Source organism: Chanodichthys erythropterus, chromosome 23, assembly GCF_024489055.1.
Source record: "Chanodichthys erythropterus isolate Z2021 chromosome 23, ASM2448905v1, whole genome shotgun sequence".
In the NCBI taxonomy this organism is placed as follows: domain Eukaryota; kingdom Metazoa; phylum Chordata; class Actinopteri; order Cypriniformes; family Xenocyprididae; genus Chanodichthys; species Chanodichthys erythropterus.
In genome coordinates this window covers 19,844,734-19,861,019 of record NC_090243.1, presented here as the reverse complement: position 1 = coordinate 19,861,019, position 16,286 = coordinate 19,844,734, and the positions used below count along the sequence as shown (strand labels likewise).

General features: G+C 49.7%; 1 gene segment (V, D, J or C); it reads left to right on the top strand.

Annotated features, from left to right (window-relative positions):
• The first annotated feature begins 9,582 nt into the window (after nt 1-9,582).
• Nucleotides 9,583-10,205, top strand: LOC137013606 (immunoglobulin kappa variable 4-1-like). The segment is given in 2 exon segments: nt 9,583-9,647; nt 9,756-10,205. Coding segments are annotated over 2 exon segments (387 nt in total).
• Nucleotides 10,206-16,286: the final 6,081 nt, after the last annotated feature.

The window sequence follows — 16,286 nt, the reverse complement described above, 5'->3', positions numbered from 1 at the left end:
AAATGTCATCTGAACAAGTACGTAACATGTCTGCCACTTTTGTTCTGAGCGACTGAGGAAAAAAAAGGTTTTACAATAAATCGCACTACCAGCCTTCTTTATGAATACAGACGTGACGTAATGACGCAAACTCCAATTTCCCACAGAAACTGACCCGAACCTCAAATCACAAAACATTATTACAATCTTACCGCTGTGAATCGAGCTAATGTAAGAATAGTTTTCAACACTGATTGGTTATGTACTTGCTCAGTAATTGATTTGGGATAAATTTTAACCAAAAAAAGATACGGACAGCAGCTTTAAATAAATTTAAATGAAAATATCATGAAGTTTTGAATCGCCACAAAAACTCAAGCTTTCAGTCTATATGGAAACTTAAAAGAAACGCAGCATTTTTAGAGTGAAAAAGACAAATAAGAGTCTGAACAAAACAACAGATTAGAAACAGAAGTACTATTATTTCTCTATAATGTTTGTACTTGATTCACTTTATCAGCATTAAACTTTCAATAAGTTGATCTGAATGTTTTTAGAGAAGAATTTGATGAAAGTCATATTGCAGTAATAGATTTGAAGTGTCATTTTCATGATCAACTTCACTGAAACTCGCTTTGGTTAAAAGAGTCAAAGATCAGATGTGAAGAAACACAAGAACTGCAGGAATTCACTACAATTTAAGATGGACAAAGAAATCATGAAGGAAACATTGTGTGTCTCGTCCACTAGAACTTTAAACTTCATTTCCACAAATATAAACCTTTTCACTCCTCAGACAGAGACGCTTTATTAAGAGAAAATACAGTCAAGAGTTTGGAAATATTGAGTTCATTTAACAACAGACTAAAACAATTATCATTTTTGTCCACCGAAAGTCCACCACAGTGCTTCATTCTAGTGAAAGCGTCGTACAAAAACCTCCATCACACTCAAATGAACACAAACTCCAGCAGAGAAAGAGACGAACGACACTCACACACACTGATATGAGACTCAACAGCAGCTCTTCTCAACATCAACATGATTGAGCTGAAAACACACACTAAATATTCATCTTTAAATGAAATACTTGTTATTGCATGAAGGAGGAAATTTTATAATCAGTCAAAAACGTCTCGGGTTACGAGTGTAACCCTTGTTCCCTGAGTAAGGGAACGAGACGCTACGTCGGATGACGTGATGGGAACCCTCTGTATTTTTGTGTTCGTGAAGCACCTCTGTATCCAACCAATGAAAAGACGCGACGTCAGAGGCGGGTGACGTCACGGATCAGGAAGCTATAAAGCACACCTGAACACAAAGCACGCCAGCTTCTGTAGGTTGTCTGAAGCAAGCGCACCAGGTATGCAGGAGATACGGCCACGTGACGTAGCGTCTCGTTCCCTTACTCAGGGAACAAGGGTTACACTCGTAACCCGAGACGTTCCCTTTCGTGGGAACTATCGACGCTACGTCGGATGACGTGATGGGAACGCAATCCCAACTACGCCGTCTCTCCAAGTGTCTGGCTGCTATCTTGTAGCACCCTGGCCCCCGGAGTGATATTAAGGTGAAGATTGTAAAATCTGATAAAGGTGTGCTGGGATGACCATCCAGCCGCACCACAAATGTCGTCCATAGAGACACCAGATAGAAGAGCTCTGGACGCGGCCATACCTCTCGTGGAGTGAGCCCGCACCATCAAAGGACACGGGCGCCCCACCGTCTCATATGCAAGTGAGATGGCCTCGACCACCCACTTGCTCATCCGCTGTTTAGATGCTGGGCCCCCCTTCTTAGGGGACCCATAACACACAAACAATTGTTCTGTTTTTCTCCACAGGGCAGCTCTGTGGACATACGCATCTAACGCTCTTACAGGGCAAAGCAGATTCTTCCTTTCCTGATCCAAGTTTGCAAAAGGAGGCGGGCAGAAAGCCTCAAGTACAATGGGGCCTGGGACCCTCGTCGGAACCTTTGGAACATAGCCCGGCCTGGTATGCAAAAAGGCTTTCACCATACCAGGCGCAAACTCAAGACAAGATGGAGCTATTGACAGCGCTTGTAAATCACCAATTCTCTTCAAAGAAGAGACGGCCAAGAGAAAGATGGTTTTAAGTGTCAGGAATTTGTCTGACACCTCCTCTATTGGCTCGAAGGGAGCCTCAGCCAGCCCTTGGAGCACAATAGTGAGGTCCCAGGTCGGGGTCTTTGTGCGCACCACAGGCCTCAACCTGAGTGCACCACGGAGGAAGCGTACTACTAGAGGGTCTCGACCCAGCGAGGAGCCCCCTACAGGAATATGATGAGCCGAAATAGCGGCCACATATACTTTCAGCGTGGAAGGGGTTAAACCTTCCGAGAACTTTTCCTGAAGGAACCGAAGCACGTCTGAGACTGAAGAATGGACCGGGTCCAAATTATGTTGTTCACACCACACAGAGAACAATTTCCATTTGTATAAGTACAACTTCCTCGTGGAGGGAGCTCTGGAATGAAGGATGGTCTCCACAACCTCAGTTGGGAGACCAGATCCTATGAGCCTTGCCCCCTCAGGGGCCAGGCCCACAGTTTCCACATTTCTGGGCGGGGATGGAGAATCGTGCCGCCCACTTGAGACAGGAGATCCTGCCTGAGGGGAAGCTCTAAGGGAGAGCCGTGCAGAAGAGACATTATGTCCGAAAACCATATTCTGGTCGGCCAGTAAGGGGCCACCAATATTAGGTCGACCTTCTCCTGGCGAACCTTTTCCAGAACTCCCGGGAGCATTGAGACTGGGGGAAATGCATACAGACGTAGCCTCGGCCACGTCTGTAGCATGGCATCCAGCCCTAGAGGTGCTGGGTGTTGAAGTGAGTACCACAGAGGACACTGAGCTGACTCCTCTGTGGCAAAAAGATCGACTTGAGCTCGACCGAAAGTTTTCCATATTAACTCCACCACCTTGGTGTGGAGTTTCCATTCCCCGATCTCGCGCCCTGCCTCGACAGGGCGTCCGCTCCCACATTCAACCGCCCGGGGATGTAGGCTGCTCTCAGCGAGAGGAGCTTTCCCTGGGACCAGAGGAGGATGCGACTGGCCAACTTTGATAATGGGCGAGACCGCAAACCCCCCTGATGGTTGATATACGAGACCACCGTAGTGTTGTCCGTTCGGACCAGCACATGATGGTCTCTCAGGTCGGGGAGGAAGTGTTTCAGTGCAAGAAGCACCGCCATCATCTCCAGCCGATTTATGTGCCAGGAGAGCTGATGGTCCTCCCAAAGACCCTGAGCCGAGCGACCACTCATGATCGCCCCCAGCCCGTGAGGGAAGCATCTGTCGTAAGCATTACACGACGACCAGAAGTCCCCAGCACGGGTCCCTGGGTTAGGAACCAAGGCTTCTTCCACATGACCAGAGCACGAAGGCATCGCCGCGTGACTTTGATCATGCGAAAAGGATTTCCCCTCGGGGAAAACCCCTTGGTCCTGAGCCACCACTGTAAGGGTCTCATGTGCAGGAGGCCAAAAGTAATGACGTTGGACGCAGCTGCCATCAAACCCAACAGTCTCTGACACTGTTTTACAGTGAGTGACTGGCCTAATTTCACCCCTTTCACGGCCCCGAGAATGGAACTCACACGAGCAGGGGACAACTGCGCCTGCATCGTGGTGGAATCCCAGATTACACCTAAATAGTTTGCAACCTGACTTGGGACCAGCACACTCTTTTTGGCGTTGAGCCTCAGCCCAAGCCTTTTCATGTGCGACAGAACAACATCTCGATGTTGAACTGCCAATTGTTCTGTTTGAGCTAGTATCAACCAATCGTCGATATAGTTCAGCACGCGGATGCCCTGGAGTCTCAGCGGAGCCAGCGCTGCATCCACGCACTTCGTGAACGTGCGGGGTGAGAGGGATAGGCCGAACGGAAGAACCCTGTATTGGTAAGCTTCGCCCCCGAAAGCAAACCTGAGGAACTTCCTGTGTGAAGGATGGATGGATACATGAAAGTATGCGTCTTTCAGATCTATCGCTACAAACCAGTCCTCGGACCTGATCTGAGGGATGATCTGTCTGAGTGTAAGCATTTTGAACTTCAACTTCCTTACTGATCGATTTAACACACGTAAATCTATGATCGGACGCAACCCTCCATCCTTCTTCGGAACAATGAAGTAGCGGCTGTAAAAGCCCGACATTTTGCTGGGAGGGGAAACCCTTTCTATAGCCCCTTTTTGCAAAAGCGTCGTTACTTCTTGCTCCATCACCAGAGACTGCTCTGGGGTTACCACCGTAGGAAGCACCCCATTGAACTTGGGCGGTCGTGAACCGAACTGAATTCTGTAGCCCTGTTCTACCATGAGCAGTACCCACTTCGAAACATTCGGGAGATTTTTCCACTCTTCCAAATATTCTACTAAGGGAACCAGTCTCTCGAGACTGGTCTCTGGTGTTTTTTGAGCACTTGGCTCGTCCATCTGACGCGGCGCACCGGCAGACAGGCGAATCACGTGCTGGCCAACCCTCCTCGGAGGATCGGCGGAGACCGCTGTGCCCTGACGCACGCTGGGTGGCAGGGTTGACAGGACGGTCCCCTGAGGGCACCGGGAGGGACCCGATATCCGAATCCCCCCGGAGGGGCTGCCCTCGAGAGATCCTGCACTATAAAGGTCAGGACCTCTTCTTTGAAGCCTTCCGGGAGATAATGACGGTCCTCAGATCCGTCCTACCTCCGGAAGGCTTCGCCTGTGCCACCCGCCCCGGCCCCCCAAATCTTTGTGGGGGAGCGCGGGAGGCGACACTGGCTCTTTGTTGCACCCTGTGTGCTGAGGAGCTGGCTGTCGGCCGAGGCTGCTCCCGCCCAGCAGCCTCGGGGGGATGAGAGCGGCGGGGAATAATTTTAGAAAATGCCGCTGTCTGCTTTCGTGTCTCCTGAAACCTGTCGACGACAGTTGACACTGCGTCGCCGAACAGGCCATCAGGAGACAGCGGCGCGTCCATGAGAACATTTTTATCTCTCTCCTTGATGTCTGAGAGGTTGAGCCAGAGATGCCTCTCCGTGGCCACCAGGGCTGCCATAGAGCGGCCGATGGATTTGGCCGTCTCCTTGGTGGCCTGGAGAGCTAAATCTGTTGCCTTTCTGAGCTCGTGAATAGCCTCAAAGGACGCTTCCCCAGTGTCATCAATTTCCCCCAGCAGGTCGGCTTGGTATGCCTGTAAGATAGACATGGTATGAAGGCATGCCGCCGCCTGACCTGCCGCCGAATAAGCCTTGCCCACCAAGCTGGAAGTTGTCTTTAGGGGCTTGGTGGGCAGCGTCGGGGTCTTAAGGGACGATGTGGGCTCGGGTGAGAGATGGCTCGCGAGCGTCTCCTCGACCCGAGGCATCGCCCCATAGCCGTGACGTTTCAGCCCAACTATATTGCTATATAGTGACGTCTGCGGGCTGTACAGTCTGTATTGTACTGGCCTCTTCCACGACCTCGACACCTCGGTGTGGAGGTCGGGAAAACGGCAGACCCCGGCGCTGAGGTAGTGACCGCGCGGGAAGAAACCTTTCATCAAGCTTACTTTTTGGTTTATTTTCAGCTTTTTCCGCGGGCCAGTCGATTTTTAACTTTTCTACTGCCCTGGTCACTACCTCTAATAGCTCCTCATAAGCAGGGGATGAGGATGGCGGTTCCTCATCGACGCTCTCCACATCAACCTCCTCGGAGGAAGATATGTTAAGCATCGGTGCCTCTCTTCGGGGGGAAGAAACCGCTACGCGTGCTTCCGCCACCAAAGGAGAGACACTGGGTCTAGCAGGTAAGGGAAGCGATAGGGCAGTGCCCGTCTCTTCCCCCTCTGCTAGATCCATCTGTGAACCCCACGAGTGCAGCCTTCGCTGTGCCTCGGCAACAGCGGGACCAGACCCGCGGGGAACACTCGCCTCGGCGCCCTCCTCAAAGAGCGCCCGGCGAGATCGCAGCACTCTGAGGGTGAGCTGATCGCAGTGTACACAGACGGCTCCCTCGAGAGCCGCCTGTGCATGCTCAACCCCCAGGCATTTCACACACATATCGTGTGAATCTCCTGTCACTATGTAGCGTGGACAAGGAGGAGTACACTTTTTAAACTGTTGCTGCTTTTCCGCCATAATGCTTTTTGTCTTATTTTTGTGCTTTGAAACTCTTGTCCTCGGACGAAGAGATCACTGTGTGAATATGTATATATATATATCAGACAGACAACAATAAATAAGACAGACAAGATACAGAGAACGCTTGCTGAAGACAACAGAAGCTGGCGTGCTTTGTGTTCAGGTGTGCTTTATAGCTTCCTGATCCGTGACGTCACCCGCCTCTGACGTCGCGTCTTTTCATTGGTTGGATACAGAGGTGCTTCACGAACACAAAAATACAGAGGGTTCCCATCACGTCATCCGACGTAGCGTCGATAGTTCCCACGAAAGGGAACTACATTCATCACATTTACAAAACATGTGTGATTTAAATTCTGCCAAATCTAATTAACAGCTTTATAATGAAATCTTCAGCCAGATTTAGATGGTCATTCTCTATTGGATGACCTTTGACCTGTTCTACAGTATCATGATGATATCAAATCTGCAGCACAGGTATTAAATGCTCTCAGCATCAAAGTCTGAATGAAACTGATCATTAAAACAGTGTTTAGAGGGAGAAGATCCACCCAAAATAACATGAAGTCAATCAGGAGTGTCTGTTTCTGAAAATGATCAACAGAAATTTATTAGCAAAGATACTAAATGACAAAACAGTGTTTCTGCTGTCTTCAGGTAAATGATCTGGAGTGTGTTTGCATATTGATCTACATACAGACTGTCTGTCATCTGCTCAGTTTCTCATCACTGCAACCTTCCCTGTGATGAACAGATCGAAATATAAGGCAATAATCAACACTTTTCACCATTCGTTCATTTAGACAGCTGTAATAGTAAAAATGTAGTGATAGTATTCGAGAAGGTTTCACATGTAAACAATCAGAGCGCTAAAATCAGAGTGGAAATAGCCATTTATTTCTAAATTATGACAATTATTTGATGTAAAAATCATATTAACATTATAAGTAACTCCTGAACCTTCATTTAGAGCCTCATTTAAATACAGAATGAGTTCATTTGCATATTGATCAGATGCTTCAGTGCTCTGAGAGTGTTTATAGTGCTGTGAGTTTAACACTTCATCACTGACACACACAACAATCTTCATCAACATGACCTTCATCATCATCTTCATCTGGACTCTCACAGCGTTTGCTCAAGGTTTGTGGAGCACAAGTTTGATATCAATTCATTTCTTCAAGAATATTGTCAAAGTTTTGAGTTGATTTTCTTCTTGTTGTGTGTTTCAGAGTGTAGAGGACAGATCACCGTCACTCAGAGTCCCTCAATGACAGCAGCTCAACCAGGACAAACTGTGAACATCAACTGTAAAACCAGGAGTGATGTGCAGAGATGGAATAATGGGAATGAAGGTTTAGCCTGGCACTTACAGAAACCTGGAGAAGCTCCTAAACTTCTGATTTATTATGCAAAAATACTCCACACAGGAACTCCATCTAGATTCAGTGGCAGTGGATCTAACAGTGATTTCACTCTGACCATCAGTGGAGTCCAGACTGAAGATGCTGGACATTATTACTGTCTGAGTCTTCATTGCAGAAAAGGTTCTGATGGTGGTTGTGTGGGTGATGTAACATTCACACAGTGATAAAAAGTCGTACAAAAACCTCCGTCAGTCAGAGTCACAGTGACTGAACTGATACACATCACACATCACACATCACACATCGCTGCACTGTTAAAAAATAAACGTTAAAAAACAGTGAAATGCAGGGCAGCACAGGGCGACAAACATTTATCATTAATGAAAATAACGGTCAATGACTGGCAAAAGTGTCTGCCAAACAAAAACATCCTAATTCATATCCTAATTTTCTTTGAAGATTTTTCTAGAATTAATTTTGTGAAACATTCTCTGCAAAAAGTACATCTCTTGCACTTAACCATTAGCCAACAACAGCACACACGAGCTGATATAACTATCACTGCATCAACAACTATACAGTTACCGCTTTTAAATAAGACAAAACAACATCCCTAACTTTCATTCCTTTGCTGGACTGAAGCACAGGCTCTACTCTTCTGCACAATGATGACCTAAAAATCTCAGACATCAGAACATTAAACACTAAGGCTGAAAAGGTAACACTGAATCAGTGTTGAAGTAAAGTAGATAATTATGTGATTAATTAAGTAATGATTGAGCATTAGTGATGAACACCTGCTGTTAACAAGCAGAATCACTGAAGGAAAGAGAAACACAAGAACTATAACTGATTTCAGTCAGATGAAATCAACTGAAGATAAAAGACATTAAATCTCTCAAGATCTGATTGAACATCTCTACAAACAGCATTACCAGCTTCATTTATTACTAACCAGACTGACTTTATTTCTGTCAGATGTCTACAGCAGTTCTTATTGAGAATTAACAGAGGTTTAGATGTTGATGTCTTATTGAAAATAAGTTCTGGTTGAGGTCACCATTATGGTTGTTAGTGCTTGCTTTAGTTAAGCAGTTTGACTCTTGACTTTTTAATGTTACTTTTTCTTTGGCTGTTTTAACTGTGTTTGTAATGGCAAGAACAGCAAAAGAAAATGTGATCTGATGATGCTGGCTTGATGATAAGAATGTAATCAACATGTAATACTCTCATTTACTGATCTCATTCAGAGTCTAGTTTCTGATTATATAGGCTATGTTTTAAAAACTACACATCATTGATAACAGTAGCCTTGTGACTGCATCTCTTGATACTCATCCCTGGTGATCATAACTTGAAAAATATGAATAATTGTTCATTTTTTTTTTTTAAAACAGACACTCTGAATACACATAGATATCAAGAATCAGCATACGAATCTCAACAATGGTGACATGTTTCATGCCTAAAACATATGGCTCCAGTGATACATAAAGCTTGAGTTGAGTTTCGTGACAGAAACAGATCATCACAGGACAGATGTGTTTACCTGCAGCATTAGTGCTGATGATTTTATAGTGATTCTTTCTGCAAGTTACATCATTACACCAGTAGATGGAGACAAGAGACTGACTTTATGAGTGAGTCAATGGATCATTAACTGAACTGATTAAAAACAGGAATTATTGTGTTTCTCAGAGTCGCTGCAGTTTGTTCTTCTCTGGCTTCGTTTGGAAATATTTCAGTTAGCCGAACAAAAACTGACAATATAAATTACTAAAATGTAAAATACTCAATAATAGATTCCTGTTCATTAAACTGTTGTATAAAAGCAATATCACACTTGAAATCGTGATGTTGGTCTGATATTCAGATTAAACAGCGCTCTTGTTCATCTGATGTTGCTTTATCAATAAAGGATTATATTAACATGTGAAATGTTTTGTGAAATCTCAATGAAACCACATTAAACCATCTTAAACCTGTCACTGCTGAAGCGTTTGCATAGAGAGAGTGTTTTACATGAGCGACATACGCTTCAGTGCTCTGTGTGTTTATAACTCTGTCAAACATCAAACATGATCAACAACTGTTTTTCACTAGAACTGAACCTACAACCAACAAAAATGACTTTCAGCACCATATTGATCTGGACGCTGGCAGTATTATGTCGAGGTTTGTGTCAGTAAAGATTACAGACATTATTTACTTGTTATTTTTATGTGTTGTGAAGATATATGGTTGTAAAAGTGTTTGTGATTTCTAATCTTTCTCTCTTGTCAGAATCTGTTGGTCAGGTGACAGTGACTCAAACTCCCTCAGAGCTGCTCTCTCAAACTGGACAATCAGTCACTGTGACCTGTAAAACTAGCAGTGATCCAGCCTGTTGTTGTAATAGCAAACAGTGTCTCAGCTGGTACTTACAGAAATCTGGAGAAGCTCCTAAACTCCTGATTTATGGAACAAGCACCCGTCAGTCAGGAACTCCATCTAGATTCAGTGGCAGTGGATCTAACAGTGATTTCACTCTGACCATCAGTGGAGTCCAGACTGAAGATGCTGGACATTATTACTGTCAGAGTGTACATGTCATCAACAGTCAAAATGTGTTCACACAGTGATAAAGAGTCGTACAAAAACCTCCGTCAGTCAGAGTCACAGTGACTGAACTGATACTGCAGCTGCTCACACACTTTCACACACTTTCACACACTACTGACACACAGAGGACAAACACAGGAACTACATTAACTACATTTGGAACTACATTTGTACATTAAACTACACTAAAGTCATGGTGTATCAGTAACATGCAGATGTTTTTCAAGCAGCTCCTTCATCTAAAGCTGTTTCTAAATGTATTACTCATAACTCATTTCTCATGAGCAGAAGTGAAAGTGTTCCAGTTGAGAGCGTTGAACCAATCAAAGAGTGAAACTGTGAGTTTGAGGTGAAAATCACATTTGCATTGGCAGGTTTAGTGATTGTGATCCTCTCAGAATAGAGCAGCTCCGTCTCCAGTGACCATGTTCAAACCCCAAGAGCTTCATTTGACATTTCCTGCTAAATGCAGCTGTTCTCAACTATTACAATCAATCAAAAGCAGCTGAAACTTTAGTGCAGGACTTTGAATGAACGACACACTGATCAATGATGCAGTCCGACACAAATGTAACGCGTTCAGAAGCTTTATTGAATGAACAGCAATGGCAGCACATTGAAAGACTGCTTCAGTATTGAGCTGTAAATCACGTGACTGCTGTGAATCCTGCCGGACGCTCGGATACGGCTCGTCTGGACCGGAGAAACATCAGCACTGGGAGCTCTTGAGGAACGAGGCCTCGTGATCAGCTCCATCATGTCTTCCCAACATGCTTTGCTGAGGTTCAAGACTCCTACATTACAGCAGCCAAATAAACTCTGACATTAAAATATCAAGTCAAAGTACCCGACTAAAGAAAACGTACTCGGTTACGTACGTAACCTCGGTTCCCTGAGATACGGGAACGAGTACTGCGTATGGGGAAAAGCTCCTTTTTCCTCCTTGCTGAAGCCTTTTACAATAGCGCAGTGAAAACTGCACGTCTATTGGCTCAAAGGAATGAAACTCTTTGAGCCAATGACGAAATAGCGCGCCAACAAGCCCGCCAAAACGGGCGTGGCTTATGGCTATATAAGCCGACGTTTCGCCGTTGGATTCAGTTTTAGCTCGACTGAAGCGACGATACTAAGCCGCAGTGTCAGGGCACGGCATAATACGCAGTACTCGTTCCCGTATCTCAGGGAACCGAGGTTACGTACGTAACCGAGTACGTTCCCTTTCGATACTCTCACTCATACTGCGTATGGGGAACGAATACAATCACGCCGTGCCGCGACAGGGAACGACAAAACATAACTTGAGCGCCGAGGGGCCCAGAGGATATGTGAAGGGCTGAAAGCCGTTGAACCCTGGACACAGGGGGCCCCTGAGAGCGTGTGATGACAGTGCTCAGGGAGGGCGTCTTTTCACACTGAGAGGACCCGAGCATGTAAGGTCGGGATGTCCAAGTTATAAAATCTGACAAAAGTGGACGGCGAGGACCAGCCGGCCGCCTCACAGATGTCTTTGAGAGAAACGCCACTAGACCATGCCTCTAGTGGAGTGGGCTCTTACTCTTATGGGGTAGTCCAGGCCCATAGAGGAGTAGCATAGAGCAATTGCGTCGACTATCCAATGCGAGAGGCGTTGCTTTGAGACCGGAGACCCTTTGGTGCGGCCGCCAAAGCAGATGAAGAGCTGGTCTGACTGCCTGAATGGCTGAGACCGCTCAGTATAGATTCTCAATGCCCTGACGGGGCAGAGTAAATGCACCTCTTGCTCGTCCGTGGAAGGAGGTAGCGCTGAGAGGGAAATAACCTGGGCTCTGAACGGGGTTGAGAGCACCTTGGGGACATAACCATGTCTGGGTTTTAGAACGACTTTGGAGTCGTTGGGCCCGAACTCAAGGCATGCAGGGCTCACAGAGAGGGCCTGCAGGTCGCCGATGCGCTTAACCGATGCTAGCGCAAGTAGAAGAGCTGTTTTAAGCGTTAAGGGCCGAAGGTCAGTTGACTGCAGTGGCTCGAAGGGCGGACCCTTGAGGGCTGCAAGGACAGTGGAAAGGTCCCAAGAGGGAACAGTAAGTGGTCTAGGGGGATTAAGCCGCCTAGCGCCTCTTAGGAAACGGACAACGAGGCCGTTTCTGCCCATCGTCTGGCCAGCGATAGGTGCGTGAAACGCTCCAATGGCTGCAACGTAGACTTTGAGCGTGGAAGGGGTGAGACCGCTATCCAGCCGCTCTTGGAGGAAAGACAGTATCTGGGATACGTCACTCTCCACAGGGTCGACGCTGCGCGTTGAGCACCAGTCAACAAAGACAGACCATTTCTGGGCGTAGAGACGCCTGGTGGACGGAGCTCTAGCCTGAGAAATGGTATGTAAAATGTTCCCGTGCAAGGGACTCCCATCGAGGGACCATAGGTGCAGAGCCCACAGCTGGGGCTGGGGGTGCCAGATTGTCCCGTTCGCCTGAGAGAGGAGGTCTCTTCTCAGGGGGATAGGCCATGGATCTCTTGTGGAGAGCCTGAACAGCTTCCGGTTCGGGTCCTCCAGAGTGGGGCCACCAGCAGGACTCTGTGTTTGTCCTCCCTGATTCGTCTGATCACGCAAGGGATCATTGCAATCGGGGGAAAAGCATAAAGGAGGAGCCTGGGCCAGGTCTGGGCCAGGGCATCCGTCTGTTTTGAAAAGAAGGTTGGGCAGTGAGAGTTGTCTTCTGAGGCGAAGAGGTCGACCTCTGCCTTCCCGAAGATCTCCCAAATCTTTCGTACCGTTTGAGGGTGGAGCATCCACTCATCTGAGGGGACGTTGCTCCGCGATAGCATGTCTGCCCCAAGGTTCGACTTGCCAGGAATGTGTGTCGCTTTGAGCGACTGCAACCTGGGTGTTGCCCATTCGAGGAGGCGCTTTGTCAGGGCGCAAAGGCGGCTGGACGAAAGGCCTCCTTGGTGGTTTATATACGACACGACCGTCATGCTGTCCGACTGGACTAGGACGTGGTGTCCTTTCAGGAACACCTGAAAAGAGTTCAGGGCATGCTCTACTGCCAGCATCTCGAGGCAGTTGATGTGCAGATGGCTCTGATCGCGAGTCCACGAGCCGAAGGCTGGTCTGCCCTCGAAAACGGTGCCCCAACCCGTGTTGGAGGCGTCCGTCGAAAGCACCTTCCTTCTTGTTACCGCCTGAAGGGGGACTCCATGCTTGAACCAGCTGGGGTTCGTCCAAGGTCTCAGGGCTGTAACGCAGGCCTGATTGACCCTGATAAGGAAGCGGCTGTGCCGCCAAGCATGTATTGGAACCCTGAGTTTCAGCCAGTGTTGCAGAGGCCGCATTCGTAGGAGGCCGAGCTGCAGTACTGGGGAGGCGGAAGCCATCAGCCCTAACATCCTCTGGAAAGTCTTCAGAGGGTGACGGGCATTGTTCCTGACTGATGCCGAGAGCTTCTGAATCATCAGAGCGCGCTCTGGAGAGACTACAGCCCTCATGCGGACTGAGTCGAAGACTGCGCCCAGGAACGTGATACGCTGGCTGGGGAGCAGTGAGCTCTTGGCAAAATTGACCCTGAGTCCCAGGCACTGAAGGTGGCTGAGGAGCACGGATCTGTGGTATTCTAGCTCGGTACGAGACTGGGCCAGTACGAGCCAGTCGTCGAGGTAATTGAAAACTCGGATCCCCATCTGCCTTAGAGGGAGAAGCGCCGAGTCCATGCACTTGGTAAACATGCGGGGAGCTAGAGACAGCCCGAAGGGCAGGACCTTGTATTGATAAGCCACACCCTCGAAGGCGAATCTCAAGAAAGGCCTGTGGCGAGGGGCTATTTGGATGTGGAAGTACGCATCCTTCAGGTCCAGTGAGAAGAACCAGTCCCCGGGGCGTATTTGCACGAGGATCTGCTTCAATGTCAACATTCTGAACTTCCGTCTCATGAGGGAGAGGTTCAGAAGTCTTAAGTCTAAGATGGGTCTGAGACCGCCATCTTTCTTGGGGACAACAAAGTTGGGGAGTCGGGGGGAACGATTTCTATGGCTCCCTTCTGTAGCAGAGACGTCACTTCTGCGCGGAGGACATGAGCATCGTCCGTTTTGACCGAAGTGGTGACCACACCGCTGAAGCGCGGCGGCCTGCAGGCGAACTGTAGGGAGTAGCCATTGGATATAGTCCCGATGACCCACTGTGACACTCCGGGGATGGCTTGCCAGGCCTCGACCCGTGTGGCCAGGGGTTGAATAGCGTCCGGTGACAGACCGCTGTGCAGGGGTCTTTGCACCGTCGTTATAGGATGAGGAAATTTGCTCTCTTTTTGGTAATGTAAAAATATTGGGTTCGCCATTAGAACGGCGGTTTGTGTGGGCGCAGTCATTGTGGGCCCAGGGGACATAACCCGATGAATTCCAGCACCCGGAGCTAAGCGAGGTGGTAGGGAATGTAAGCGAGAGAGCTTTTGGGGCGGTCCGGCCGTGGCGAGACCTAACCCCATCCTCTTTCTTCCTGCGTGATCAGGAAGACGCCGGAGGCGTTGGGTCCAGCACTATCTTAGGGCGGGGACCCTGGCGTCTCGGGAGCGTGGAGCGTTTCGCTGGGCGGGCCCGTAGGCGCTGCTCCTTGGGTGGCGCTGGCTGTGATGCGGAAGGGGCAGGCTTGCTCTGAGGCTGGGTCGGTGCAGGTTTGGACCGACTTGCAGCAGAAGAAGAGCTGGAGCGTTTCGGCAAGAAATGTCGCATTGCCTGGGACGATTTCTGCGCGGCCGAGAAGCGCTCAGTGAACCCCTCCACGGCTGACCCGAAGAGACCTAAGGGCGAGACAGGGGCATCTAAGAAGGCCATCTTGTCTGCGTCTTTGATCTCTGTGAGGTTAAGCCAGAGATGGCGCTCCAACACAACCAGGTTGGCCATGGACCTGCCTATGGCCTGGGCCGTGGTCTTCGTGGCGCGCAGGGCCAGGTCTGTGGCGCTGCGGAGGTCACGGAAGGCCGGCGCGTCGATTCCAGACTCGTCCAGGGAGCGGAGGAGTTTGGCCTGGAAGACCTGGAGGACGGCCATTGAGTGGAGCGCTGAAGCCGCTTGCCCTGCGGAGGAGTACGCTCGGCCGGCAATGGCGGAGGTCGTACGGCAGGGCTTAAAGGGAAGGGCCCTCTTGCTCTTCCAGCCCATGGCAGCGGGCGGGCAGAGGTGAGCGGCCACGGCTTCGTCGAGCGGCGGCATCTGCTCGTAGCCCTTCTCACGGGAGCCGTCAACCGAGGTGAGAGCCACGGGTGAAGAAGTGCGAAGGCGGGCGGAGTAAGGGGCGCGCCAGGACTTCGTGAGCTCTGAGTGGACCTCGGGGAAGAAGGGCGCAGATTGCTGGCGAGGGGTCTGGCGGGGCCCCGGCAGAAACCACTCGTCCAGCCTGCTGCGAGTCGGCTCTTCAGGTGTGGCCCATTCCAAGCTCGGCGTCCGATCCAGGCCTGGAGTCAATGGGCTCTAGTGACGGCAGGGGGGCTGGCTCTTCGTCGCCGACCCACTCCTCCGCTTCAGATGCCGCGAGCGACATGGAGTCGTCGGGCTGCTCATCCTCCGAGCCGCCGAAGGAGATGAGGTCACTTGCTTCCACTGAGGGACGCTGCTCCGGGCGTGCGAAGAGGACAGGGGACGGCTCTCTCACAGAAGAGGGAGAGGTCGGCGGGCGCTGGGCCGGCGTAAGCTCTCCCATCTCTGAGCGCTGAACTCCTCTGCCTCGCTGTCTTTTCCTTGCCGGCTCACGGGAGGAAGAAGACGGGAAGGCGCGGGAGGCGGAAGCGCTTTCAGTGAAGAAAGCGATCCGAGCGCGGAGAGAAGCGAGACTCATGCACTCGCAGTGCGGGCATGAAGTCCCAGTGAGCGCGGCGTCAGCGTGGGGCTTGCCCAGACATCCGACGCACTCACCATGGCCGTCGTCGTCCTGCAGAGGGGCTCTGCAGGTGCCACAGGCGTGGCGCGGCATACTGGGACACCGCCGCCGTAAAAACGGCGCTTGGGGGGGCTCTTTTAGAGCGGTATAGACCGCGAACGGAAGCTCTGAAGCAGCAGCGGTGAACCGCGTTGGTGCGTTGGAAAACGCTCGCCGGATGGCAGCAGGAGACTCGCTGAAAGCGAAACCAGAAGCTCGCGGCGGGCAGCGAGAGCAGCGCTCTGGGCGGCAGTCTTCGGCGGCGCTGGCGGGAGCAGGTGGCGGATTCAGCTGTCCTCTGCGGGGCCTCTTCCACGGCGTAGAGAGCT